Raw genomic sequence first — 27,164 nt, 5'->3', positions numbered from 1 at the left:
GGACCAAAACAATACTTATCCCATATAGTAACATACTAACATATATATGACTTGATTCCATTCAACTCAATCCATAAATAAAGCCAGTCTCTTTTCCAAAGCGCACTTATTAGGATCCATCATTCCATATAAGGCCACAATCAAGAGAACACCAGACTGATATGCATTATTGGAAGAGGATATTATGCATCTTTTTTCATGCTCTTTATTTGCATGCTCCACCTTTCTATCTTTTTGTTAGCAATGGTAAACAACAGTTGCTAGCTCTTCCTCCAACAGTAGTGGCAGATAGAGGGCTTCCAATTAATGTATGTTAAATCAGTCCTCTCTTTCTTATTATATATGATGGGTTTGCACGACTAGTTATACATTTGGGCTTAATAATGGGTTTATACTTAAATTCCTCCCTCAAAAATGATGTATTTTTTAAATTAGTCTTCAATAATTTTTTTAGTCATTATATTAATCTCTAAAAAATAAAATATAAGTCAAATTAGTTCTTCCATTAGTTAAATGATGACGTATCACAAAATAATTGGTTGACATGTCAAAACATATAGCGTGTCACTTAACATGTAAAAAAAGTTTTTTATAATAAGAATAGTTCTTAAAAGTCAAGACATAAGTCATTTTCATCCCTAAAATTTTAAAATTAATCAAATTAGTCCTTATATAATTTTTTTATAATATTAAATTTAAAATATTTTTTTATACTACTAATTTTTATATTATTTTTAAACTTTAATAAACAAAATTCTCTCTACATAAAATAATAAAAATAATTAATTTTTTATAAAGTTATTTTTTCATTTGTATTTTAAAATTTTACATTTTTAAATTGTAATTTTTCTATGTGAATTTTTTTATTTAAATGAGATTATCAAATTATTGTTGATTATATATTTAAAATTTTAATATTTTAAATTTTACTAAATAATATAGTAATTATTTTAAATTTTAAATCTTTTAAATTTTTTAAAATTATAATTTTTATTATTGTTTAATTTATATAGTAAAACTCAGTAATTGAAAAACTGATTTGTGGAATCACTTTTTGAATCTTAATATTCTAATATAATTTTTTAAATATTTTATTTAAAATACAAGAAAATTTATTTTAATACGAAGCATATCTATTTATATAATGTACTAATGCGAAGTAGCCTGTAGCCTGTGTTATGCATAGGTATAATATTTCCTATTTCATTTTATCTCATTGATTTATGAAATTAAAAGAAAAATTATATAATCTATCTCAAATATATGAAACACAAAAAAATTTATTATGATTTTTGCATGTATTACGCTTAAAAAGCAATTCGTTTAGTATAATAATAATAATAATAATTAAGCAACAAATTTTTAATATTATGTAAAGTTTGGAATTGAAGCAAAATTTGTGGATCTTCTTAAATTTTGACTCTAAGTATCATTAACATTACATCCTATATGTAAGTAATACCATAATGAAAAAAAAAAAGATGTAGTAAAAAAAAATAGTGGTATAACTTTGTTTAGGTTAACATACATAAATTTTAATTTTGAGCATATAACTTTATTTAGGTTAACAAATACATACATTTTAATTTTGAGTGTATATATATATATATATTCCAGTAAAATGTAATAATGTAAGAAAAATGTTTTAGAATAGAAAAGAATAAGAGAGATTTTGAGAAGAATTAAAGGAGAGAGATAATTTTATTAAAAACATTTTTAAGAAGAAAAGATACAATTACTAATTTTTTATTTATCAATTACATTTTTATTAAAATTAGTAGTACCAAAAAAATTTCAAATTTAATATTATGAAAAAAATGAAAAAAACTTATATAATGACTAGTTTGATTAATTTTTAAAATTTTAATGATGAAAATGACTTAGGTCTAAACTTTCAAGGACTATTTTTATTATAAATTTTTTTTTATATGTCAAGTGACGTCTCAATGACCTGACACATCAACCAATCATCTTATGACACGTGGCACTTAACGTGACACATCATCATCTAACTGACGAAAAGACTAATTTGATTTACATTTTATCTTTTTGGGACTAATATAACTAAAAAAATTATTTAAGAATTAATTTAAAAAATAAATAATTTTTTAGGGACGAATTTGAGTATTAATCCGTTAAATAATTATTTCCACGTATAGTACATTTTTTAACTTTCACGTAAAGCGTCTTACAGTAATGCGTAATTAAAAAGTATTTAATTAATCGACCAGTTTCTTAAATAATAATATAACTTTTTAATTGAATTATATTCTACAATTCTAGAACTAAAATTCTAGAACTAAAATACTGTTACTCTATGTACCAAAAGAGAATCTATTTTTATTGGTAAGTTTGATCTAGAAATTCAATTGCAAAATGTAAAGGCTTAATTCTTAAATTTTAAATAATAAAACCTTATTTGGAATACTTGAATACTTTTACACTTGCACCAAAGAAGGGGGGGAAGGCCTCACTTTTATACAGTAAATAATAGTACAAGATTAAATTTGTTTTGACTTTTTGGATTGCATTGGCAGAAAGAAAGTGAATCCGTTCATTTCTTCCACATAATTTAATATTTTGTTTAAGGTAACCTGCATGACATATAGAGAAACGAACTCAAATGAGTTAAAGTAACCAAACAATCCACAGTTTTTGCAGAGATTTACTTTTGACATGAAAAACCATTATATCTAGCTAAAAGTCTTCTATCTTTACCAGCATGTATCGGATCAATTAGAAGTAGAAAAAATAATAATAATAAAAGAACCTATATGAAATGCTACAATATAATTTAATCTGTTTTCCTTTATGTGAATATTTAAAACACTGTGGAGCGGAATTATCAAAAGAACTTTAACATTACTTTCAATTAAGAGATTTCAAAAGTGACATATATATTTATAGATTTTAATATGTTTTAGAAAAGTATTCGGATTGAAAATAATCTCTCAAATCATTATTCTTATTTTCTCAAAAAAGAAAAAACATATTATAACTGTAAACATCTTATATAGTTAACCTATAATAATTCCTAAAAAAAAAAAATATTTAATCTAACCTTTTTATTTCTTTCCTTCTTTTGCCAGAAATTTACATCCAAACTTTCCAAAAATTAAATAAACCTTAGAGGGTAATTAAAGTGCTTTTTGACTCACCCCAGCTTTAGATTTGTGTCTCTACCATGATCTTCTTCAGGAAGATAAGATGAATTGCAGACAATGGATTTAAATGAACTCCTTTGCTCATTTGCAAAGCTTGATGATATCTATTCCATCATTATAATTCTTAATGAGATCATCGTTTAATTTTAAAGGCAATATTAACAAATTAAATTAAAGCACGAGTTCGGAGAAACCTTTACCTGTTTCAATTTATGGTTCTCTTCGGTCAGTACTGCTCCCTGCAAATTACACTAGTGAGTTTATGCTCCACTCAATAAAAGAATATGGCATTTAGAATGGAAAAAAGTCCTAATAAGTATTTTAACTACAACCTATAAAGCACGGACACTTCGCTGAGTTATCGTATCCGCATGTCGACACATTTTGGATACGACACTCACCAACACTCGTTTGATACACGTGTCTGCTGTGTCCAACCATGTCTTAATAAAAAATAAAAAAATTCTTTCCCGGACACGCCTGGACACACTTAAATACCATCACGTGTCCGCGTGTCCAGTCTTATTCTTAACATATATTCTTAAATAAATTTAGATATAGTATATATTATTATTTATTAAAACAAAAAATATTTTAAAGATATAATTAAAATAAGACATTAAAAATAATTAAAAATTTTAATTTATATTTTAATATCAATAAAATATCAAAATATCATTACAATTTATCTAAAAATACTTTATATTTTATATATATGCGTGTCCCGTGTCATTTAAGATTTTAAAATTCGCGTGTCGGCGTATCCTGTGTCGTGTCGTGTCCTGTGTCCCGTGTCAGTATCCGTGCATCGTAGACTACAACAATAATTTCTCTCTCATGATTAGACTATAAATGTGTAGAACAAATTAAAATCATATTAACCATATGGGTTTGAATTTGAAATGTATGAGCTAGTGAGTTTGGTTTAGCTATATACTTTTACCTTTCTCTTAAGGGTGTAGATCTCTTGTGTAAATAATTCATCCTGATGAAACACATTGGCATTAATATTACATCAGCAAGATATATAAATGATCATATATGAGTAATCTGCAAGTGCTAAAGCATCAGAAATTCATCAAACCTTTACTTTTGAAGCATTAGAGAGACCTTTTATAAGTTGCTCTTCTAATTTGTTGAGTTCGTTTAGTGTCAATCCTTGAAGATCTTCACCATTTAACTGCCTATCTCACAGTTGCAAATTAGACCATATATTTCATAATCACTCATATGTATGTATAATTAAAATTGCATCAAACATGTGGATCTCTAATTAATCAAATACCACTAGCAGCTAGCTAGGTTGTTGCATTGTATATATACCTGAGTTCACGAGCCTTTTGTTCTTCTTTCTTGCGCAGCATATCATAGTTGGAGGCAGCACCACTCTCAACCTATGCATAAAATTCCCAAAATATTCTTAATTTCATCATTGATGATATATTAAAGACAATAAATATATAATCCACGTACATATATTCCGCACCCACTTTAATGTTTCCAATTCAGAATCCACAATACTTGTCAAGAAATTATTGCTGTCAAGAATTTAGACCAAGTATCCACACAAAGCCCAAAAGTATAAAACCAATCCCTAGGTTTTTTTTTTAAATAATTGAATTATGCTTGACATTCAATCAACAAGAAATAAATAATTAAATAAAAATACTATTTATACACCAAAATCAACTATCAATATATTTGTGTATAAATACATATGTAATTTAATTCATTTTTAATATATATTTATATTTTAACATGTATTTTATACTAATAGTTAATTTGATAGTTAATTTTAGTGTAGATGTATCATAATAGTCCATAATTAAATAGGTATGTTTGTATAGATAGCAACAATGCCTTCTAAACAAAGCCAAAACAAGCATGAGGAAGATTTTATCATTGATAGATAATCCAACTTGGTATTAGGCCCACAAAGAGAGTGGTTCAATTCAAAGACACGAAGACAAACAGCTCTGGAGTTGCATTTGTGCAAGAATTAAACAGAAAACACAAAATAGTACGGCCATGATGATGAACAATTATACCATTCTTACAAACAATCTCTGCAATTATACGACTCTTATTACATAATCTATACAGTATTCTATCTACCCAAAATCTAAGATCAATGAGATAGGAGTAAAACTAAAGACAAAGCGCAAATATTTCACATCTCTATATTTTGTGTCTCAAAATACCTACCAAACTCAGTTTTGGATATTCTTTATCTACAGAAAGATAATTTGTAGTTGCCTTTTTGACGATATTATAAATTCATAATTGTGGCAAGTAGCTACCTAGTACAAGAACTTGGTGCAATACAATTGATACCTGCAGCACAGCGGATGGAGGATCCGATTTTTGAATTGGTGAGTGCTGATTACGTCTTTCTATTAATTGTTGCATACTGAAAACAACAAATCCAACATATTACATACAACTACATCCAGAAAATTCATGCACGCATGTTCTACATTGTTAACAATGCTCACAAAATTAAGACTTCACAAACATTACATACCTAAAATTAGATGAACAACGAGATTAATAATTAGATACGATGATTTGGATTTTCTAAAATAAAAAGTTACGGAAAGGTATGATATTAATATAATTCGTTAAAGACATATACACAAGATATTAATTTAGTTTTTTGAAATATTCTTTTAGATCATTCTATCCCTAAAAGGTACATTAGTTCATTATATTTCGGTTTTTAAAAAATGCATATGATATTTATCTGGATGTATTATTTTTCATGAATTGAAATTGTTAATTCTTTGATTCTTTGTATCTTTGAGAAATCAAATAATGCCGTGTACATCTTTGTTCGTAGGTTACATCAATTTAAGTTGGTATCAAATTCAATCCTCTTCTTCTTGTTATTTTACCCTCTTCATGTATGTCCAATAAGTCCCGTTCAGTTTGAGCATGAAATTAGCACAAGAGTGTAAGAAATCCTCACATCACTTAAAATTAGGAAAATAATAAGGCTTAAACAACTACAAAAACACTTTATCACCTTGTTTATAATGTAGTTTTTGAGTAAGAGCCATCCAATTCTAAAGTAAAATTAAAAAAGAAAAAAGATAAAAAAAGATGAGAGAGAATAAAAAAAAAAAACAAACAAATCAATACTTTCTTTTTTAGAAAATAGTAAATAATGAACAACTTTTGTTGTACTTTTTATTCTCAAAAATAGTACTAAAATGATTCATTAATTTATATTTCCTAATGAAAAAAGTTTAGGTGACCAATTCTTTTTAGACAATATATAACTAATAATGTCATTTTTCACTCTTATTATTTCAAAAAAAAAACAAAAAGAAGCACACTTGATTTTCTTTCTCATATAAAATTATATATAGTCAACAAAAAATGTTCTTCATATAATAATATGTCTTCCCATTGGTGTAAGATAAATAAGAGTACTGGATAGTGAGAATGCAGTTGTATATAGTATATAGTATATAGAATATACCTTGAAGTAGCATATTGAAAAAGCTTGCTGGTTGTGGAGAAGACAATGAGAGCAATTTCAGCATCACAGAGAGTGTTAAGCTCCTGAGCCTTCTTGAAGAGCCCTTTCCTCCTCTTTGAGAAGGTAACTTGCCTTGAACTTATGTTGTCGATCTTCTTTATCTCTATCTTCTTCCTTGTCATTCTTTAATTTCCCTATCCCAAAGTCCAAACCCCCATTATTATTAACTACATCTAAGATCAAGGGGTACTTTAAAGGGGACAAAGAGATTAGACATAATAGGAGAATCAACTACAAATTAAATAGTAATACCAGTAATAGTAGTTCTTCATCATCAGTTTCTTGCGAAAAGCAATGAAAAACATAAACTAATTAAATCTGATCAATCGATTAAATACCTTACCCTTCATTCAGTGAAGCAACTCATAATATAAATCTAACTTTTAGCGTTCTCCATGTTGATAATACATGTGAAAATATATATTACACTAAATTAAAGTAGAGAGAGAAATGAATTACAGATTCAAGATAGGAAAAACTAAGAACAGGTCTATCTGCTTCAATCACAAGGATATATTTGGTTGACAAAAAAAAAAGAAAAAACAGGTGGATATTAATTAAATGAAAGCACGGAATTTGAATGGTGAGAAGAGTGGAGCTTACAAGGGAGGTTGATGCGGTGGCAGGAATGAATGAAGAAAGTGAGGTGAGGGTATGAGATTTGAGAGTCCCGATTCCAAAACAATTTGAGTGCCGAATATGTATTCCGAATTCCTCAGAAATATAAATGGTGGAGTGGGATGTGGGATGTGGGTGTGGGTGTGGGGTTCTGAGCTTTATTTTCATTGGCCACCACTCGATACTTGCTGTACGAATACTGCTACTATTGCCATTAAATTTTTCTTTATCTTTTTTGTTTTTCTATCTTGAACTCTCTCCTGCACTCCTGGTTTTTATTTAGCAAAAAAAAAAGTAAAAGTTTAATGTTCCAATTTATTTATCTTTATGTGACCAATGTAAATTATCACAAATGGATGAAGGTCTGTGTCTCTTAATCATCTTTTTCGGATTTGATATTCACTGAAAAATGAGAATGGAGCTTATTTATTTGAGAGAGACGTCTATTTTATCTGTCTTTGTAGTTCTCGAGAATTTAGTCATTAAGCTTCCAATCTGATGGATACCCTAGTACAAAAAAAAAGGTTATCTTCATATAAAATTAATAAATTTAATTAAATCTATTAAATTATTTAATAATTTTTTACTATCAATTTTATACAAAAACAATGACATAATTACATGTAAATTTTTATTATTTATTTATTATTTGTTAATAAATAAATATTCATACATAATTATTTTTTATATAAAATTAATAATTAAATAATAATTTAATTAAATATATTAAATTATTTAAAAAAAGTTAACTAATAATTTCAAATAAAAATAAATATTTATTTTATTGACGAGGCTATATTATGGTAATTTTATTATCGCTTGTGCCTGGAGTTCCGTACAGGCATCCATTATATTGCATCGATGGGAACGACTGGGAAAGTGTAACCCTCGTACACATATCAATACCCTCGTACGCCTTACCTTCTTCCCATGCCAGCTTTCTTTTTTCCTTTTTCTATGTATATAAAAGTTTTAAAGATATTATTTATATATTAAAATTAGTCACTAAAATTGACTACTAATATATTTTTGTATAAATATATATGTATAATTTAATTTATTTTTAATATATATTTATATTTTAACATATATTTTATACTAATAACTAATTTTAATGTCTGATTTTAGTGTACACGTAATATAATTCTAAAAATATAGTTTAAAGAATTTCTTGTTATTATAAAATACATGTTTTTTTTTTTTAATTTTAAAATTAAAAAATCAAAAGTTTTCTATTCCGTTTTATTATTAGTTCTTTTTATTAAAAAGTGAAAGAAACTCTTTTATTTTATTATATTTTATTGGATTAAAACTAAACAAAATGTAAGAATCAAAATAAAATATATTATAAAGATTAAAATTTTATTGAAGCGTATAACTTTTTAGTACAAATTTAATTGATTTTCAATGTATTTTTATTAACTTATTAGTCTTTAAATTTATAAATTATAAGATAAACCAGTTTTTAACTTTATAATGGAAGACCTTCTAATCTTTATTCGAGAAACGTTATTTATATACTAAAATTAGCCACTAAAATTAATTATTAATATATTTGTTATATAAATATATGTGTAGTTTAATTTATTTTTAATATATATTTATATTTTAACATATATTTTATATTAGTAGCTGACTTTAATGACTAATTTTAATGTACGTAACATAACACTTTTTATTCTAAAGTTAAATCTACACACACAATAGGAAGGTTTACCTATGGGTTTATAAATTTAGATACTAATAGACTAATGATAAATAAAGATCAAAAGACTAAATCAGTCACTTTAAAACATTTATATCCCAAAATGTCATTCATACCCTTTCTATATTTAAGTAGTTGGTTTCTTTTTAAATAAATAATTTCAAATTAATTTATTTCTAATCGTTGTTATTTATGTTATAAATAATAAAAATATTATATGTACATTAAAAATTAACTATCGTATATTTGTATATAAATATATGTATTGTTTAATTTATTTTAATTCATATTTTATATTTTAACATATATTTTGTACAAATAATTTATTTTTTATGTACATTTAACATGATTATATATATAATGTTTATTTTTTTATTTATTTAACTTTATTAACGAGAATAAATATGGTTGCTTCTATTTTTATAATATCACTCATTTTCTTTATGATACACAAAAAAAAAATTACATATAGGGTGACATTTTAAAAAAACAGAAGTGATATTATTATTCTTTTTTATTAACTAGATATGAGGTATCAACTGAAACGATAGGTAAATATAAATTTAAAGTTGTTATATATCAGGATACGTTTACTTTAAAAACAAATTCCATTTAATGAGAAGAGAATTACAAGATAAATCATTAAAGTCGTCAAATTATAAAGAAATGAAATTTTGTTTTACAAAATATAAGAAATTCAGCCAAAAAAACGATTGTTAAGAAAAATATATTCATATATTTTTTTATACTAATAACAACTCATATAAAGTTAGTACGTTAACTTCTTCAATTAGTGAGAATATTGTATCTAATTATTATTGTCTAAATAAAAGAAAGAATATTAAGTTAAACCCTAACCTTTATCTTGTGTTATTTATAAAAGATATTATTATATACTAAAATCAGTTATTATATATTTATATATAAATATATATTATTTAATTTATTTTTATATTTTAGTATACATTTTATATTAATAATTAATTTTAGTATAAATTTATATATATTTGGGATGAAATTTTCAATTGAATATTTCCTCTCGTGAATACGAAAAGTCTTTTTTTTTAATTAAACAACTTAAGAAGATAATAACCTGATATAGATATAAATATTCCTTGAAAGCTTCTCTGCCTTCTCACACTCACTCATGGCAGCCTTTTTGTTACGCTACCTCATCGTTGCATCAATAGTCATTTAGAGTTTAAAGTAGTTTACACCACAGATTTGGTGATTTTTAAATAACAGTTTAGTTAATAAGAGTTGTTAGACGGTAATTTAATTAAATTTGTAAAATTATCATTTAACGATTTTTAATTAACTTCTAACTTTATATAAAATTAATTACAGATAAGTCTCTACCATAAATTAAATATATAGGTGTAGCCGTACATGTACGTGTAGTTGTAAAATATATATATATATATATATATATATATATATATATATAATGTGTGAAAATAATGGTTGGCGAACCCCTACCGTATATAAATAGGTAGGCAAGCATTAATTAATTAAGGCTGTATGTATGCGTTGGTTTAGGTAAGTTTGATATGTGGAAAAATGTCGAGTAGTTCTTCAGAGAAGAGGGTGATGGTGTTAGCCATGGATCAAACAGAGAATAGCCAGTATGCACTGGAGTGGTCTCTTGACCATTTCTTCACCCCATTTGGCTCAGATGCTCCTTTCGATCTTGTTATTGTCTATGCAAAACCCTTTCCTTCCGTTCCTATTGGTACCGTGGCAGGACCTACTCCTGGTAATTCATATCAAAAATATTAAATAATTATTTTTTATGCTGTTAATCATCAATAAATTAGACTAAAAAATAGAATTAATAGTTAAGTAATTAAATAAAAATAAAATAATAAAAATAATATTATATATTTAAATTTTTTTATAAATCAAGTTCAATTAAATTAAATAATAAGATTTAAAATAATTTTTAATAAATTTTATTTTAAATTTAATTAACAAAAAGACTTAGATGTATAGAATTATTCAAATAATAGATTATGATGTCTGGTCTCATCGCCTCTAATATTTCTCAATTCAAATTATTCATCTTATATATGTATATACATACATAACATACACTTTAACATTGGTATACTATTACTATACATATATATATTTATATTCTTCATGTTATATATATATAGCAGTGGCCATAGGGCCTGAAATTTTCCCTGCCGTAGATTTGGAGCTCAAATTGGTCGCTGATCAAGTTACAGAAAAAGCTAAGCAAATTTGCACTAGTAAATCGGTATTGTACATCTTCTCTTTCTTTTTCCTTAGAACATTAACCATATTTTAATCGGTATAGTACATATATAATTTTGTGGTGATCCTATCCAAGTTAAAAAAAATGTCTATGCTGCGCTCTAATGTGACTCTCTTTGACTCTCTCTCTCACACACATTTAAATGTTATTATGGTAGTTATAATTATGGTGACCACAATAATAACTATAAAATAATTTTGAAAACACCTAAAAAAGGTAACTAAAATTAACATCACATTTTTACTATTTGATTATACTTTTCAATTTATAAAAAATAAAAATAAAAAATGTGATCAAATTAAGAAGTGTTACCAAATAGAAAAATTTTATATTAATTTTAGTTATACTTTTTAAGTATTATTGAGGTTAAAATTTATATTATCTTTTTTTACTACTTGATAATACTTTTCAATTTGAAAAAAAAAATAAAAAAATTTATCAAATAGTAGAAAAAATGTGATGTTAATTTTAGTTACATTTGTTAGATGTTTTCAAAATTACCGTTTTTTGTTTTAGTAGTAAACATAAACTTTAAATTTGTTTATGACAAGGACCTAATTGATTTATAAATCTGGCTGGTTATGTTAAATTTTAGGTTCACGGAGCTTTGGTGGAAATTGTTGAGGGTGATGCTAGGAATGTGTTGTGTGATGCTGTTGATAGGCACCGTGCATCCCTGTTGGTTTTAGGTAGTCGTGGTTATGGAGCTATCAAAAGGTATATATATACGGATATCATTAATTAAACCAGAGAATACTTTTTACATCTAAAAGTTCTTTTATGAACAATTTTTATTTTGTAGATATAGAAAAAAAAAGATGTATCTTACTACTTTGCAGCATGTGTGTAGATTTATAAACAAAATAATCGAACATTGTGTTTTCTATCAGATTATAATTTAATACCTAAGATATTTATCTTCTTATTAAAAAAACTTAAACCAGATATTTTTTTCCTTATTTATTTTAACATAGGAAATGATCTAATATATTTTTAAATAAACTTAACGTATTTAATGAAACAAAATATTAAAGAGACAAATAAAGATTTGTGATAATTATTTTCAGTGTAGTTTAGTTTTAACCAATTTGTTGTGTATTTTTTTTTTAAATTAGGAATAAGACTTGAACAAAAAATTTTTAGGTGAAAATAGAAAGAATATGATATTTGAATTATAATTTGTTGACAATTTTAATCAATTTGTTTTTAATAAATTTATGTTCATTGCTAATAATTAATAATACGAGAATGTTAATTATTATACAAGTTATATTTATTGTTGCAGAGTTGTTCTAGGAAGTGTGAGTGACCACTGCACTCATCATGCTCACTGTTCGGTGATGATCGTGAAGAAGCCCAAGTCAAAAAAATAAGCACGCTCCCCTGCTGTGCTAGCTTTTCTATCATAGTTAATTAATAATAATCCCTATTAGACCCTAAAAATGTCCATTTATATATAAAAACATGTGTACTTTTATATTTGAATTTGATAATATAACTACGTCCTATATACTTTTAGGTATAACTTATTTTTGTCATACTGCGCTTTTAACATATACGATGATATATAAATAAATTATGTGATCGCCAAAAAGAAATTCGTTGCATTGGTAAATATTGAGTCCAAAGAAGATGATAAGGAGTTGCTTTCACGCAGAAACAAATCCAGAAATATTATTATGAGAGGTCAATGATATATATAATATTAAAAAATTATACAAAAAATTATATAATATAAAATATATTATAAAAATATACCGATAGAAAATATATTTTAAAGTGTAAAAAATATGTGTATACTTTTTATTAATAAAGTAGTCGATTCTTGATATTATAAAATTTATCGATAATAGAATTTGTGTCAAATTTTTTAACAATTTTTTTTTCAATATAATTAAAAGATAATTAATAAAAAATTCATCTTTCATTTTGTTTTTTAGTCATTCTTCACAATATTCATAGCTAAAAAAGATCTTTCAGTTGTAGTAGTTGAAATAGAGAGAATTAATACCAAATAAATAAAAAAAGGCGATTACAAGAAAAAAGAATCTACTTTATGGATTTAAAATATTTTATTTAAATAAAAAATATTAGTAATAATATCTTTTTCATATTTTTTTAATATTGTTACTTACTTTGTAGATATTAGAAATCATTAATATTTAAGTTGGACAAGACTATTATTTATAAGATAAAGTATACTTTTATTCTTGAAGTTTGACAAAAGTTTTAAAAATATCCATAAGTTTTATTTTATTTTAATTTTGTCCAAAAGTTTTTAATTTGCATCATATATATACTCGACGGCTAAATTTTCAAAAAATTTAAGACCAATCTAATAATAATGCATGAAAATTATGTTTGATTTACTTGTGTCGAGTGGTTGTTCTTATAAAATTGTTGTTGAACCGGTCTTAAATTTTTTAAAAAATTAGCTGTTAAAAATATATTTTTTATGCAAATAAAAAATTTATAAAACAACATTGAAACAAAATAAAATTTAAGAATATTTTTAAAACTTTTATTAAATTTCAAAAAAAAAATATACTTTACTCTTATTTATACTAAATTAAATATTAAATAAATTTTTTAAAAACATTAAATCATATTTAATAACTTATTATTATTATTTTTTTAAAAAAATTGAAGAGACCGAGACCTCCACTCACCCGTATGTCCCTGCTTCCACGTACACCAAATATATATATATATATAATCATAACATTGTTAACCAAGCAAGTGAAACGTTACTTTGATTGTTGTTTCTCATCTTTTCAATGTTTAATCCGACTCAAAGATTACGAATATTAATCTAATTAGTAAGATTATCGAATCGAATTCAATTTGATCCGCATATTAATAAAGTTGGATTACAAATTTTTAATAAGTATTTGTATATTTATAAATTCACAAAAATTAATAAATAAATATTTTTTATATTTTATTTAAATTAATAATTATTATATATATTGTTGCTCATATCGTACCTTAAATAATTAGTCAAAGCTTAAATTAAGGTAAAAAGTCCAATCTAGCAAGTTGGCATTCACCGCTTATCCGATTTTCTTCATAAAGTCGGACTCGACATCACTTATCTAAGTGAATAATTACCTCTATAAATCTTTCTCCCACTTCTAAAAAGAAAATTTCAACAACCCTAATATAAAAGGACAGTTATCCATCATTGAAAATGGAACTATTCTAATGGTGGTTATTGGCACGTCACCTATAAAAACATTGACACCTCTCAGGTATCTAAAAGTTTAAATATTCTAAACCTGCTTAACCCCTTGCTGACTTAGGCATCAGAATGTCTTGCAGGTACCACCCCCTCCTATTCAAGCATACAAACAACTCAAAAGGCGGTTCACGGACGCGAACCAGTCTAGGGCCCTCTCTTTCTAACGTTTGGGCCACACATTCGAGCCCAATCAGTCTAGTTTCAAGTAACCCCTGAAACATTGGCGCCGTTGCAAGGACTCGAAGATCAATGCACAATGGTGGACGACCAGCATGAAGACGGACACACTGCATCTGAGTCCGACCAAGAGCATCAGGACGCGGTCAATAACGACCAAGCAATAATACATCCTTCATCACGCCTAAAGCAAACTACTGCAACGTGGTGATGCTATTTGGATTAAAAAATTCAGGAGCCACCTATCAAAGTTTGATGAATAAGGTGTTTGCACCTCTCACAAGACTTCAACACCATAAGAAGGTACGGGATGAGATTAAATCCCACTAAGTGCGCCTTCATAATGGAAGCAGAAAAAATTTTAGGATTTATGATAACACAAAGGGGAATTGAAGCCAACCCCGATAAGTGTAGAACAATCCTAGAAATTCAGAGCCCAACTTGTTTAAAAGAAGTTCAGCAATTAAACGAAAGACTTGCAGCTCTATCGAGATTCTTGGCAGGATCAGCATTAAGATCCTTACCACTTTTTTCGCTACTTAGAAGAGAATATCAATTCGAATGGGCTCCTGAATATGAAGAGCTCAGCTGAAAGAAGGGGAAGAGCTCATATTGTATTTAGCTATCGCTAAGAAAGCTGTGGCATCACCCTTAATACAGGAAGATGAGGTCAGATAGCATCCTATCTAGTTTGCTAGTAAGGCGCTAGAAGGCCCTAAATTGAGGTACCAAAAACTTGAAAAATTTGCATATGCCTTAATTGTAGTGTCTAGAAGGCTACGACCTTATTTTCAAGCTCACACCATAAGAGTTCGAACGAACCAACCCATTAAGCAAATCCTTCAGAAAATAGATATTGTGGGTAGAATGGTTCAATGAACTATAGAGCTATCCAAGTTCGATTTGAATTACGAAACTCGGACTGCAATCAAAACTCAATACCTCACCGACTCCATAGCAGAATATGCAGGTGACCTAGAAGATGCATCCACAACCTGGGAGATATATGTGGATGGATTATCCAATATGGTTGGAAGCGGAGCTGGTATAATACTGATCAATCAAGAGGGAATACAAATAGAAGTATCCTTAAAATTTGAGTTCCCTGTTTCCAATAACCATGCTGAATATGAAGCTCTAATCGCAGGGTTAAAAGACGCCAAGAAGATGGCGCTAGCAAGGTGATAATTTTCAGCGACTATCAAGTAATTACTTCCCAAATTAATGGAGAGTATGATCATCAATGGCGCCATCAACATGGTACGCACAATTGTAATCTCAACTCTTTATCACAACTTCGCACAACTAACCAGCAAGTGTACTGGGTCGTCCAAGTAATAAACCTTACGCGAGTAAGGGTCGATCCCACGGAGATTGTTGGTATGAAGCAAGCTATGGTCACCTTGTAAATATTAGTCAGGCAAACTCAAATGGTTATGGATGATGTATGAAACATAAAGATAAAGATAGAGATACTTATGTAATTCATTGGTAAGAATTTCAGATAAGCGTATGGAGATGCTTTGTCCCTTCCGTCTCTCTGCTTTCCTACTGTCTTCATCCAATCCTTCTTACTCCTTTCCATGGTAAGCTGTATGTAGTGTTTCACCATTGTTAGTGGCTACCTCCCATCCTCTCAGTGAAAATGTTCAACGCACCCTGTCACGGCATGGCTATTCAGCTGTCGGTTCTCGATCATGTCGGAATAGAATCCAGTGATTCTTTTGCGTCTGTCACTAACGCCCCACAATCGCGAGTTTGAAGCTCGTCACAGTCATTCAATCATTGAATCCTACTCAGAATACCACAGACAAGGTTTAGACCTTCCGGATTCTCTTGAATGCCGCCATCAGGTCTAGCTTATACCACGAAGATTCCGATTAAGGGATCCAAGAGATAAACATTCAAGCCTTGTTTGCTTGTAGAACAGAAGTGGTTGTCAGGCACTCGTTCATAAGTGAGAATGATGATGAGTGTCACATAATCATCACATTCATCATGTTCTTGGGTGCAAATGAATATCTTGGAATAAGAACAAGCTGAATTGAATAGAAGAACAATAGTAATTGCATTAATACTCGAGGTACAGCAGAGCTCCACACCTTAATCTATGGTGTGTAGAAACTCCACCGTTGAAAATACATAAGAACAATGTCCAGACATGCCCGTGAGGCCAGCCCCCATGATCTAAGAACTAAACGTCCAAAGATGAAAATACAATAGCAAAAGGTCCTATTTATAGAGAACTAGTAGCCTAGGGTTTACAAGGATGAATAAATGACATAAAAATCCACTTCCGGGCCCACTTGGTGTGTGCTTGGGCTGAACATTAAAGCATTTTCGTGTAGAGACTTCTCTTGGAGTTAAACGCCAGCTTTTATGCCAGTTTGGGCGTTTAACTCCCATTCTTGTACCAGTTCCGGCGTTTAACGCCGGGCAGTTTTGAGCTGATTTAGAACGCCGGTTTGGGCCATCAAATCTCGAGTAAAGTATGAACTATTATACATTGCTGGAAAGCCCAGGATGTCTACTTTCCAACGTCGTTGAGAGCGCGCCAATTGGGCTTCTGTAGCTCCAGAAAATCCACTTCGAGTGCAGGGAGGTCAGAATCCAACAGCATCTGCAGTCCTTTTCAGCCTCTGAATCAGATTTTTACTCAAGTCCCTCAATTTCAGCCAGAAAATACCTGAAATCACAAAAAAAACACACAAACTCATAGTAAAGTCCATAAAAGTGAATTTTGACTAAAAACTAATAAAAATATACTAAAAACTAACTAAAACATAATGCCAAAAAGCGTATAAATTATCTGCTCATCACAACACCAAACTTAAATTGTTGCTTGTCCCCAAGCAACTGAAAATCAAATAGGATAAAAAGAAGAGAATATACTATAAATTCCAAACTATCAATGAAACTTAGCTCCAATTAGATGAGCGGGACTAGTAGCTTTTTGCCTCTGAACAGTTTTGCCATCTCACTTTATCCTTTGAGGTTCAGAATGATTGGCATCTATAGGAACTCAGAATTCAGATAGTGTTATTGATTCTCCTAGTTAAGTATGTTGATTCTTGAACACAGCTACTTTATGAGTCTTGGCCGTGGCCCAAAGCACTCTGTTTTCCAGTATTACCACCGGATACATACATGTCACAGACACATAACTGGGTGAACCTTTTCAGATTGTGACTCAGCTTTGCTAGAGTCCCCAATTAGAGTTGTCCAGGGTTCTTAAGCACACTATTTTTGCCTTGGATCATAGCTTTATTACTTTTTTCTTTTTCTTTTTCCTCTCTTTCTTCTCTTTTTTTTCGCATATACTCTCTTTTTTTTTCTACAAGCTTTTCACTGCTTTTTCTTGCTTCAAGAATCAATTTGATGATTTTTCAGATCCTTAGTAACATTTCTCCTTTTTCATTATTCTTTCAAGAGCCAACAATTTTAACATTCTTGAACAACAAATTCGAAAGACATATGCACTGTTCAAGCATACATTCAGAAAACAAAAAGTATTATCACCACATCAAAATAATTAAGCTAGTTTTAAGGATGAATTCGAAATCATGCACTTCTTGTTCTTTTGTAATAAAAACAGTTTTCATTTAAGAAAGGTGATGGATTCATAGGATATTCATAACTTTAAGGCATATACACTAAGACACTAATGATCATAAGACACAAACATAAATAAAGCATAAAGCATAATTTTCGAAAAACAGGAAAATAAAGGACAAGGAGATTAAAGAACGGGTCCACCTTAGTGATGGCGGCTTGTTCTTCCTCTTGAAGATCTTATGGAGTGCTTGAGCTCCTCAATGTCTCTTCCTTGCCTTTGTTGCTCCTCTCTCATGATTCTTTGATCTTCTCTAATTTCATGGAGGAGAATGGAATGTTCTTGGTGCTCCACCCTTAGTTGTCCCATGTTGGAACTCAATTCTCCTAGGGAGGTGTTTATTTGCTCCCAATAGTGTTGTGGAGGAAAGTGCATCCCTTGAGGCATCTCAGGGATTTCATGATGAGTGGGATTCTCTTATTTACTCCATCCTTTTCTTAGTGGTATCCATGAGGACTTGGTCCAACCTTTGATCAAAGTTGACCTTTTTTGAGTTTGAAAGGGACCTTAGGGATCACCTTCTTCATGGCCACAACTTCATAGAAGTGGTCATGATGCACCCTTGAGATGAATCTCTCCATCTCCCATGACTCGGAGGTGGAAGCTTTTGCCTTCCCTTTCCTCTTTCTAGAGGTTTCTCTGGCCTTAGGTGCCATAAATGGTTATGAAAAAAACAAAAAGCAATGCTTTTATCACACCAAACTTAGAAGGTTTGCTCGTCCTCGAGCAAAAGAAGACAGAAGAGAGTAGAAGAAGAAGAAATAGAGGAGATGGAGGTGGCTATGTGGTTCGGCCAAAGGGGGAGAAGTAGTGTTTAGGTTGTGTGAAAATGAAGGGGTGAAGATGGGTTTATATAGGATTGGAGAGAGGGGTAAGGTTCGGCTATGTGAGGGTGGGTTTGGGAGGGAAAGTGGTTTGAATTTGAATGGTGAGGTGGGTGGGGTTTTATGAAGGATGGATGTGAGTGGTGAAGAGAAAGATGGAATTTGATAGGTGAGGGATTTTTGGGGAAGAGGTGTGGAGGTGATTGGTGAATGGGTGAAGAAGAGAGAGAGTGGTGGGGTAGGTGGGGATCCTGTGGGGTCCACAGATCCTGAGGTGTCAAGGAAAAGTCATCCCTGCACCAAGTGGCGAGCAAAAATGCTCTCTATGCCAATTTTGGCGTTAAACGCCGGACTGGTGCCCATTTATGGCGTTTAACGCCAACTTCTTGCCATTTCCTGGCGTTTAACGCCAGTCTGGTGCCCCTTTCTGGAGTTAAACGCCCAGAATGGTGCCAGACTGGGCGTTAAACGCCCATTTGCTGCCCTTACTGGCGTTTAAACGCCAGCAGGTTCTTCCTCCAGGGTGTGCTATTTTCTTTCTGTTTTTCATTCTATTTTTGTTTTTTCAATTGATTTTGTGACTTCTCATGATCATCAACCTATAGAAAACATAAAATAACAAAGAAAAAAATAGATAAATATAACATTGGGTTGCCTCCCAACAAGCGCTTCTTTAATGTCAGTAGCTTGACAGTGGGCTCTCATGGAGCCTCACAGATGCTCAGAGCAATGTTGGAACCTCCCAACACCAAACTTAGAATTTGGTTGTGGCCTCCTAACACCAAACTTAGAGTTTGACTGTGGGGGCTCTGTTTGACTCTGTTTTGAGAGAAGCTCTTCATGCTTCCTCTCCATGGTGACAGAGGGATATCCTTGAGCCTTAAACACAAAGGATTCTTCATTCATTTGAATGATCAATTCTCCTCTGTCAACATCAATCACAACCTTTGTTGTGGCTAGGAAGGGTCTGCCAAGGATGATGGATTCATCCATGCACTTCCCAGTCTCTAGGACTATGAAATCAACGGGGATGTAATGGTCTTCAATCTTTACCAGAACATCCTCTACAAGCCCATAAGCTTGTTTTCTTGAATTGTCTGCCATCTCTAGTGAGATTCTTGCAGCTTGTACCTCAAAGATCCCTAGCTTCTCCATTACAGAGAGAGGCATGAGGTTTACACTTGACCCTAGGTCACACAAGGCCTTCTTGAAGGTCATGGTGCCTGTGGCACAAGGTATTGAGAACTTCCCAAGATCTTGTCTCTTTTGAGGTAGTTTCTGCCTAGACAAGTCATCCAATTCTTTGGTGAGCAAAGGGGGTTCATCCTCCCAGGTCTCATTACCAAATAACTTGTCATTTAGCCTCATGATTGCTCCAAGGTATTTAGCAACTTGCTCTTCGGTGACATACTCATCCTCATCAGAGGAAGAATACTCATCAGAGCTCATGTATGGCAGAAGTAAGTCCAATGGAATCTCTATGGTCTCAGTGGGAGTCTCAGATTCCCATGGTCCCTCTTTAGGGAACTCATTGGAGGCCAGTGAACGTCCATTGAGGCCTTCCTCAATGGCACTCAATGCCTCTTCCTCCTCTCCAAATTCGGACATGTAGGTCATGTTAAAGGCCTTGCACTCTCCTTTTAGATTCTCTTTTGTATTACTTAGAAGAGTGCTAGGAGGGAGTTCAGTAATTTTCTTACTCAGCTGACCCACTTGTGCCTCCAAGTTTCTAATGGAGGACCTTGTTTCAGTCATGAAACTTTGAGTGGTTTTGATTAGATCAGAGACCATGGTTGCTAAGTCAGAGTGGCTCTGCTTAGAATTCTCTGTCTGTTGCTGAGAAGATGATGGAAAAGGCTTGCCATTGCTAAACCTGTTTCTTCCACCATTATTGTTGTTGAAACCTTGTTGAGGTCTCTGTTGATCCTTCCATGAAAGATTTGGATGATTTCTCCATGAAGGGTTATAGGTGTTTCCATAGGGTTCTCCCATGTAATTCACCTCTTCCATTGAAGGGTTCTCAGGATCATAAGCTTCTTCTTCAGATGAAGCGTCCTTAGTACTGCCTGGTGCAGCTTGCATTCCAGACAGACTTTAAGAAATCATATTGACTTGCTGAGTCAATATTTTGTTCTGAGCCAATATGGCATTCAGAGTATCAATCTCAAGAATTCATTTCTTCTGATTCGTCCCATTGTTCACAGGATTCCTTTCAGAAGTGTACATGAATTGGTTATTTGCAACCATTTCAATGAGCTCTTGAGCTTCTGTAGGCGTCTTCTTCAGATGAAGAGATCCTCCAGCAGAGCTATCCAAAGACATCTTGGACAGTTCAGACAGACCATCATAGAAAATACCTATGATGCTCCATTCAGAAAGCATGTCAGAGGGACACTTTCTGATTAATTGTTTGTATCTTTCCCAAGCTTCATAGAGGGATTCACCTTCCTTCTGTCTGAAGGTTTGGACTTCCACTCTAAGCTTACTCAATTTTTGAGGTGGAAAGAACTTTGCCAATAAGGCATTGACTAGCTTTTCCCAAGAGTTCAGGCTTTCTTTAGGTTGTGAGTCCAACCATGTCCTAGCTCTGTCTCTTACAGCAAAAGGGAATAGCATAAGTCTGTAGACCTCAGGGTCAACCCCATTAGTCTTGACAGTGTCACAGATTTGCAAGAACTCAGCTAAAAACTGATGAGGATCTTCCAATGGAAGTCCATGGAACTTGCAATTCTGTTGCATCAGAGAAACTAATTGAGGCTTAAGCTCAAAGTTGTTTGCTCCAATGGCAGGGATACAGATGCTTCTCCCATAAAAGTCAGGAGTAGGTGCAGTAAAGTCACTCAGCACCTTCCTTGCATTGTTGGCTTTGTTGTTGTTTTCGGCTGCCATGGGTTCTTCTTGTTTGAAAATTTCTGTTAGGTCCTCTACAGAGAGTTGTGCCTTAGCTTCTCTTAGCTTTCGCTTCAAGGTCCTTTCAGGTTCAGGGTCAGCCTCAACAAGAATGCTTTTGTCTTTGCTCCTGCTCATATGAAAGAGAAGAAAACAAGAAAATATGGAATCCTCTATGTCACAGTATAGAGATTCCTTAAGGTGTCAGAGGAAAAGAAAAATAGAAGGAAGAGGTAGAAGAATTCAAACTTAGAAAGATAGAGTTCGAATTGTGCATTGAGGAGGAGTGTTAGTCCATAAATAGAAGGATGTGAGAAGAGGGGAAGAAATTTTCGAAAATTAATTAAAAGATTTAAAAAAAACATTTTGAAAAACACTAATTGATTTTCGAAAACCAAGAGTGGAAAAGAAATCAAGTGATTTTTGAAAAAGATTTTGAAATTAGAAATAAAAAAGATTTGATTGAAAACTATTTTGAAAAAGATATGATTAAGAAGATATGATTGAAAAGTTATGGTTTTAAAAAGATGTGATTGAGAAGATATGATTTGAAAAGCAATTTAAAAAGATATGATTTTGAAAATTAATGACTTGGCTAACAAGAAAAGACATGATTCAAACATTAAACCTTTCTCAACAGAAAAGGCAACATACTTGAATTGTTGAATCAAATCACTAATTGTTAGCAAGTATTTTTGAAAATGGAAAGAAATTTATTTTGAAAGCATATGATTGAAAAGATATGATTTGAAAAAGATTTGATTTTGAAAAATATTTAAAACTTGAAAAAAAATTGAATTGAAAACAGAATCTTCCCTCTTGTGCCATCCTGGCGTTAAACGGCCAGAATGGTGCACATTTTGGCATTTAACGCCCAAAACTCACCCCTTTTGGGCGTTAAACGCCCAGCCAGGCACCCTGGCTGGCGTTTAAACGCCAGTTTGTCTTCCTCACTAGGCGTTTTGAACGCCCAACTTTTTCTGTGTAATTCTTCTGCTGTATGTTCTGAGTCTTCAATTCTCTGTATTATTGACTTGAAAAGACACAAATTAAAAATATTTGTTTGGATTTTTAATAATGAGGAATAATCAAAATGCAACTAAAATCAAATAAACAATGCATGCAGGACACCAAACTTAGAAGTTTGTATACTACTGACACTAAAAAAATAGAATGCACATGAGAAACACAAAACACTCAAGTCAAGAGAATTCAAAGATCAGAGCAAGGAAATCATCAAGAACATCTTGAAGATCACTTACGACACATGAATGAATGCAAGAAGAACTGAAACATCCAATTGACACCAAACTTAAAATGAGACTAGTGTCTCAATAAGAAACATAAATTTTTTTTTGGTTTTTATGATTTTGTAATTTTTTTTGTGGTTTTTCGAAAATTAAGTGGAAAAGAAAATAAAGATATCAAAATTTTTAATGAGAATTCCAGGAATCATTGCAATGCTAGTCTAAGACTCCGGTCCAGGAATTAGACATGGCTTCATAGCCAGCCAAGCTTTCAAAGAAAGCTCCGGTCCAAAACACTAGACATGGCCAATGGCCAGCCAAGCCTTAGCAGATCATTGCTCCAACAGCAAGATTGATAGAAATCAACAAGCTCTTGTGATGATAAGTTGAAACCTCGGTCCAATAAAATTAGACATGGCTTCACAGCTAGCCAGACTTCAACAAATCATTATGAAACTCTAGAATTCATTCTTAAGAATTCTGAAAAATACCTAATCTAAGCAACAAGATGAACTGTCAGTTGTCCAAACTCAAACAATCCCCGGCAATGGCACCAAAAACTTGGTGCAAGAAATTGTGATCATCAATGGCGCCATCAACATGGTACGCACAATTGTAATCTCAACTCTTTATCACAACTTCGCACAACTAACCAGCAAGTGTACTGGGTCTTCCAAGTAATAAACCTTACGCGAGTAAGGGTCGATCCCACGGAGATTGTTGGTATGAAGCAAGCTATGGTCACCTTGTAAATCTTAGTCAGGCAAACTCAAATGGTTATGGATGATGTATGAAACATAAAGATAAAGATAGAGATACTTATGTAATTCATTGGTAAGAATTTCAGATAAGCGTATGGAGATGCTTTGTCCCTTCCGTCTCTCTGCTTTCCTACTGTCTTCATCCAATCCTTCTTACTCCTTTCCATGGCAAGCTGTATGTAGGGTTTCACTGTTGTCAGTGGCTACCTCCCATCCTCTCAGTGAAAATGTTCAACGCACCCTGTCACGGCACGACTATTCAGCTGTCGGTTCTCGATCATGTCGGAATAGAATCCAGTGATTCTTTTGCGTCTGTCACTAACGCCCCACAATCGCGAGTTTGAAGCTCGTCACAGTCATTTAATCATTGAATCCTACTCAGAATACCACAGACAAGGTTTAGACCTTCCGGATTCTCTTGAATGCCGCCATCAGTTCTAGCTTATACCACGAAGATTCCGATTAAGGGATCCAAGAGATAAACATTCAAGTCTTGTTTGCTTGTAGAACAGAAGTGGTTGTCAGGCACTCGTTCATAAGTGAGAATGATGATGAGTGTCACATAATCATCACATTAATCATGTTCTTGGGTGCAAATGTATATCTTGGAATAAGAACAAGCTGAATTGAATAGAAGAACAATAGTAATTGCATTAATACTCGAGGTACAGCAGAGCTCTACACCTTAATCTATGGTGTGTAGAAACTCCACCGTTGAAAATACATAAGAACAAGGTCCAGGCATGGCCGTGAGGCCAGCCCCCATGATCTAAGAGCTAAACGTCCAAAGGTGAAAATACAATAGCAAAATGTCCTATTTATAGAGAACTAGTAGCCTAGGATTTACAAGGATGAGTAAATGACATAAAAATCCACTTTCGGGCCCACTTGGTGTGTGCTTGGGCTGAGCATTGAAGCATTTTCATGTAGAGACTTCTCTTGGAGTTAAACGCCAGCTTTTATGCCAGTTTGGGCGTTTAACTCCCATTCTTGTGCTAGTTCCGGCGTTTAACGCCGGGCAGTTTTGAGCTGATTTAGAACGCCGGTTTGGGCCATCAAATCTCGGGAAAAGTATGGACTATTATACATTGCTGGAAAGCCCAGAATGTCTACTTTTCAACGCCGTTGAGAGCGTGCCAATTGGGCTTCTTTAGCTCTAGAAAATCCACTTTGAGTACAGGGAGGTCAGAATCCAACAGCATCTGCAGTCCTTTTCAGCCTCTGAATCAGATTTTTGCTCAAGTCCCTCAATTTCAGCCAGAAAATACCTGAAATCATAGAAAAATACACAAACTCATAGTAAAGTCCAGAAAAGAGAATTTTAACTAAAAACTAATAGAAATATACTAAAAACTAACTAAAACATACTAAAAACATACTAAAAATAATGCCAAAAAGCGTATAAATTATCCGCTCATCAGAGTACCAAGCAAAAGACCCTAACATGAAAAGGTATTTGGAAAAATCGCTGGAGCATCTCAGGCAATTTCTTAAAACTAAAGTAAGACATATAACAAAGAAGCTCAACAGTAGAGCCGATGCTCTTTCCAAACTAGCAAGTACCAAACTGGGGGAAAACAATAGGAGCCTGATGTAAGAAACTCTCCAGGAACCTTCAGTCGTCAAGGCGGATAGCAAGCCAGACGTCTCGACTATCTATAGCTTAGACCTCGGATGGATGGCACCCTTGGTCGAATATCTGAAATTCGACATCCTTCCTGAGGAGCAAAAGGAGGTCCAGAAACTAAAAAGGAAAGCACAAAACTACAAGTTAATACAAAATGTCCTTTATAGAAGAGAGATATCTACACCATTGTTGAAGTGCGTCCCAAACTCTAAGACAGAAGAAGTCCTGGAAGAAGTACATAATGGGATTTGTGAAAATCACCTTGGAGCGAGGTCTCTAGCTAGAAAGGTGAGACTAGTTGGTTCTTTTGGCCGACCCTACAAAAAGACGCCACCGACTTCATAAAAAAGTGCCAACCTTGCTAGATGCACACAAACTTTCATGTGGCCTCCCAGAAGAACTTATTAGTATAACTTCTCCATGGCCATTTGCAAAATGGGGATTAGATCTACTTGGATCTTTTCCTCAAGCACTTGGACAAGTAAAGTTTCTTATTGTAGGAGTGGACTACTTTACTAAGTGGATAGAAGCGGAGCCACTGGCTACCATAACGACACAAAGAAGTTGGAGGTTTTTATACAGAAATATCATCACCCAGTTTGGAGTCCTTCACTCTATAACTACTGATAATGGCATACTATTTACTGATTCTACATTCAGAAGCTTGGTGGCTAGCATGAAGATAAAACACCAGTTCACTTTGGTTGAGCATCCCCACACAAACGGACAAGCTGAGGCAACTAATAGGGTTATATTAGCAGGGTTAAAGAAAAGACACCAAGAAGCAAAGGAGGTATGGACTGAAGAACTTCCTCAAGTATTATGGGCTTACAGAACTACACCTCACTCAACCATGGGTGAAACACCTTTCTAACTTGCATATGGAGTAGAAGCCATGATCCCAATAGAGATTAATGAGCAGAGTCTATGGGCGACATTCTACGATGAGGTTGATAACATCCAATCCCTAAAAGAGGAACTCGAGCTACTTTCGGAGGTCCGAGAACAAGCGCAAATAAGACAAGCAGACTTAAAGCAAAGGATGGCAACAAGGTATAACCAAAAAGTCATTCGAAGAAGTTTCGCTACAAACGACTTAGTCCTCCTTCGGAATGACATCGGAGTAAACAAGTTGGGCGAAGAAAAGCTAGCCGCAAAACTGGAAGGGACCATACAAGATAGTTGAGGTCCTGGGAAAAGGCTACTATAAAGTGTCCAACCTAGGAAGCTCCGAGCTTCCAAGGTCGTGGCACGCTTGCAATATGAAGAGATATTACAGCTAGAAGCGAACCCCACTCCCTGATATACTCTTTTTCCTGACTTCACGGTTTTTTCCCGAAGAGGATTTTCCTGAAGGGGGTTTTAATGAGGCATCAAAGCGAGGGCTAGGGGATTAAAACTCTAAGTCCCTTAGTAGCCAAAATCACTTTTGTAATTTACTTCTTCATTAATGATAGTATTCATTTCTTTGTG

General features: G+C 32.1%; 2 protein-coding genes and 1 non-coding gene across 7 annotated transcripts; 2 read left to right on the top strand and 1 right to left on the bottom strand.

Moving 5' to 3' along the window:
• Positions 1-2,369: 2,369 nt before the first annotated feature.
• Positions 2,370-7,627, bottom strand: LOC112791301 (MADS-box protein AGL24). Of its 3 annotated transcripts, XM_029297167.2 has the most exons (10): positions 7,312-7,504; positions 6,961-6,989; positions 6,649-6,842; positions 5,499-5,574; positions 4,488-4,558; positions 4,249-4,348; positions 4,108-4,149; positions 3,365-3,403; positions 3,159-3,268; positions 2,370-2,594 (listed from the first exon to the last, which is right to left on the bottom strand). In XM_029297167.2, exons 3-10 carry the CDS (start codon positions 6,828-6,830, stop codon positions 2,585-2,587), a joined length of 630 nt encoding a protein of 209 aa, XP_029153000.1. In that variant the 5' UTR covers positions 6,831-6,842; positions 6,961-6,989; positions 7,312-7,504; the 3' UTR covers positions 2,370-2,584. The 3 variants fall into 3 exon arrangements, with proteins under 3 accessions (XP_029153000.1, XP_025689869.1, XP_029153001.1); XM_025834084.3 differs by lacking the exon at positions 6,961-6,989 and having other exon boundaries at positions 7,312-7,627; XM_029297168.2 differs by lacking the exon at positions 6,961-6,989 and having other exon boundaries at positions 6,649-6,831; positions 7,312-7,576.
• A 2,867-nt stretch (positions 7,628-10,494) lies between these two features.
• LOC112771301 (universal stress protein PHOS34) lies at positions 10,495-12,837 on the top strand. 3 transcript variants are annotated; one of them, XM_025816014.3, is made up of 4 exons: positions 10,495-10,787; positions 11,227-11,294; positions 11,908-12,029; positions 12,598-12,837. In XM_025816014.3, the coding sequence occupies exons 1-4, from the start codon at positions 10,592-10,594 to the stop codon at positions 12,683-12,685; spliced, it is 474 nt and encodes a 157-aa protein (XP_025671799.1). In that variant the 5' UTR covers positions 10,495-10,591; the 3' UTR covers positions 12,686-12,837. The 3 variants fall into 3 exon arrangements, with proteins under 3 accessions (XP_025671799.1, XP_025671790.1, XP_025671782.1); XM_025816005.3 differs by having other exon boundaries at positions 10,497-10,787; positions 11,194-11,294; XM_025815997.3 differs by having other exon boundaries at positions 10,497-10,787; positions 11,191-11,294.
• An 8,706-nt stretch (positions 12,838-21,543) lies between these two features.
• Positions 21,544-21,651, top strand: LOC112793519 (small nucleolar RNA R71). The gene has a single exon (XR_003198204.1). It is a non-coding gene; the product is annotated as a small nucleolar RNA R71 (small nucleolar RNA).
• Positions 21,652-27,164: the final 5,513 nt, after the last annotated feature.

Source organism: Arachis hypogaea, chromosome 3, assembly GCF_003086295.3.
Source record: "Arachis hypogaea cultivar Tifrunner chromosome 3, arahy.Tifrunner.gnm2.J5K5, whole genome shotgun sequence".
In the NCBI taxonomy this organism is placed as follows: domain Eukaryota; kingdom Viridiplantae; phylum Streptophyta; class Magnoliopsida; order Fabales; family Fabaceae; genus Arachis; species Arachis hypogaea.
This window is presented reverse-complemented; position numbering and strand designations above follow the sequence as displayed.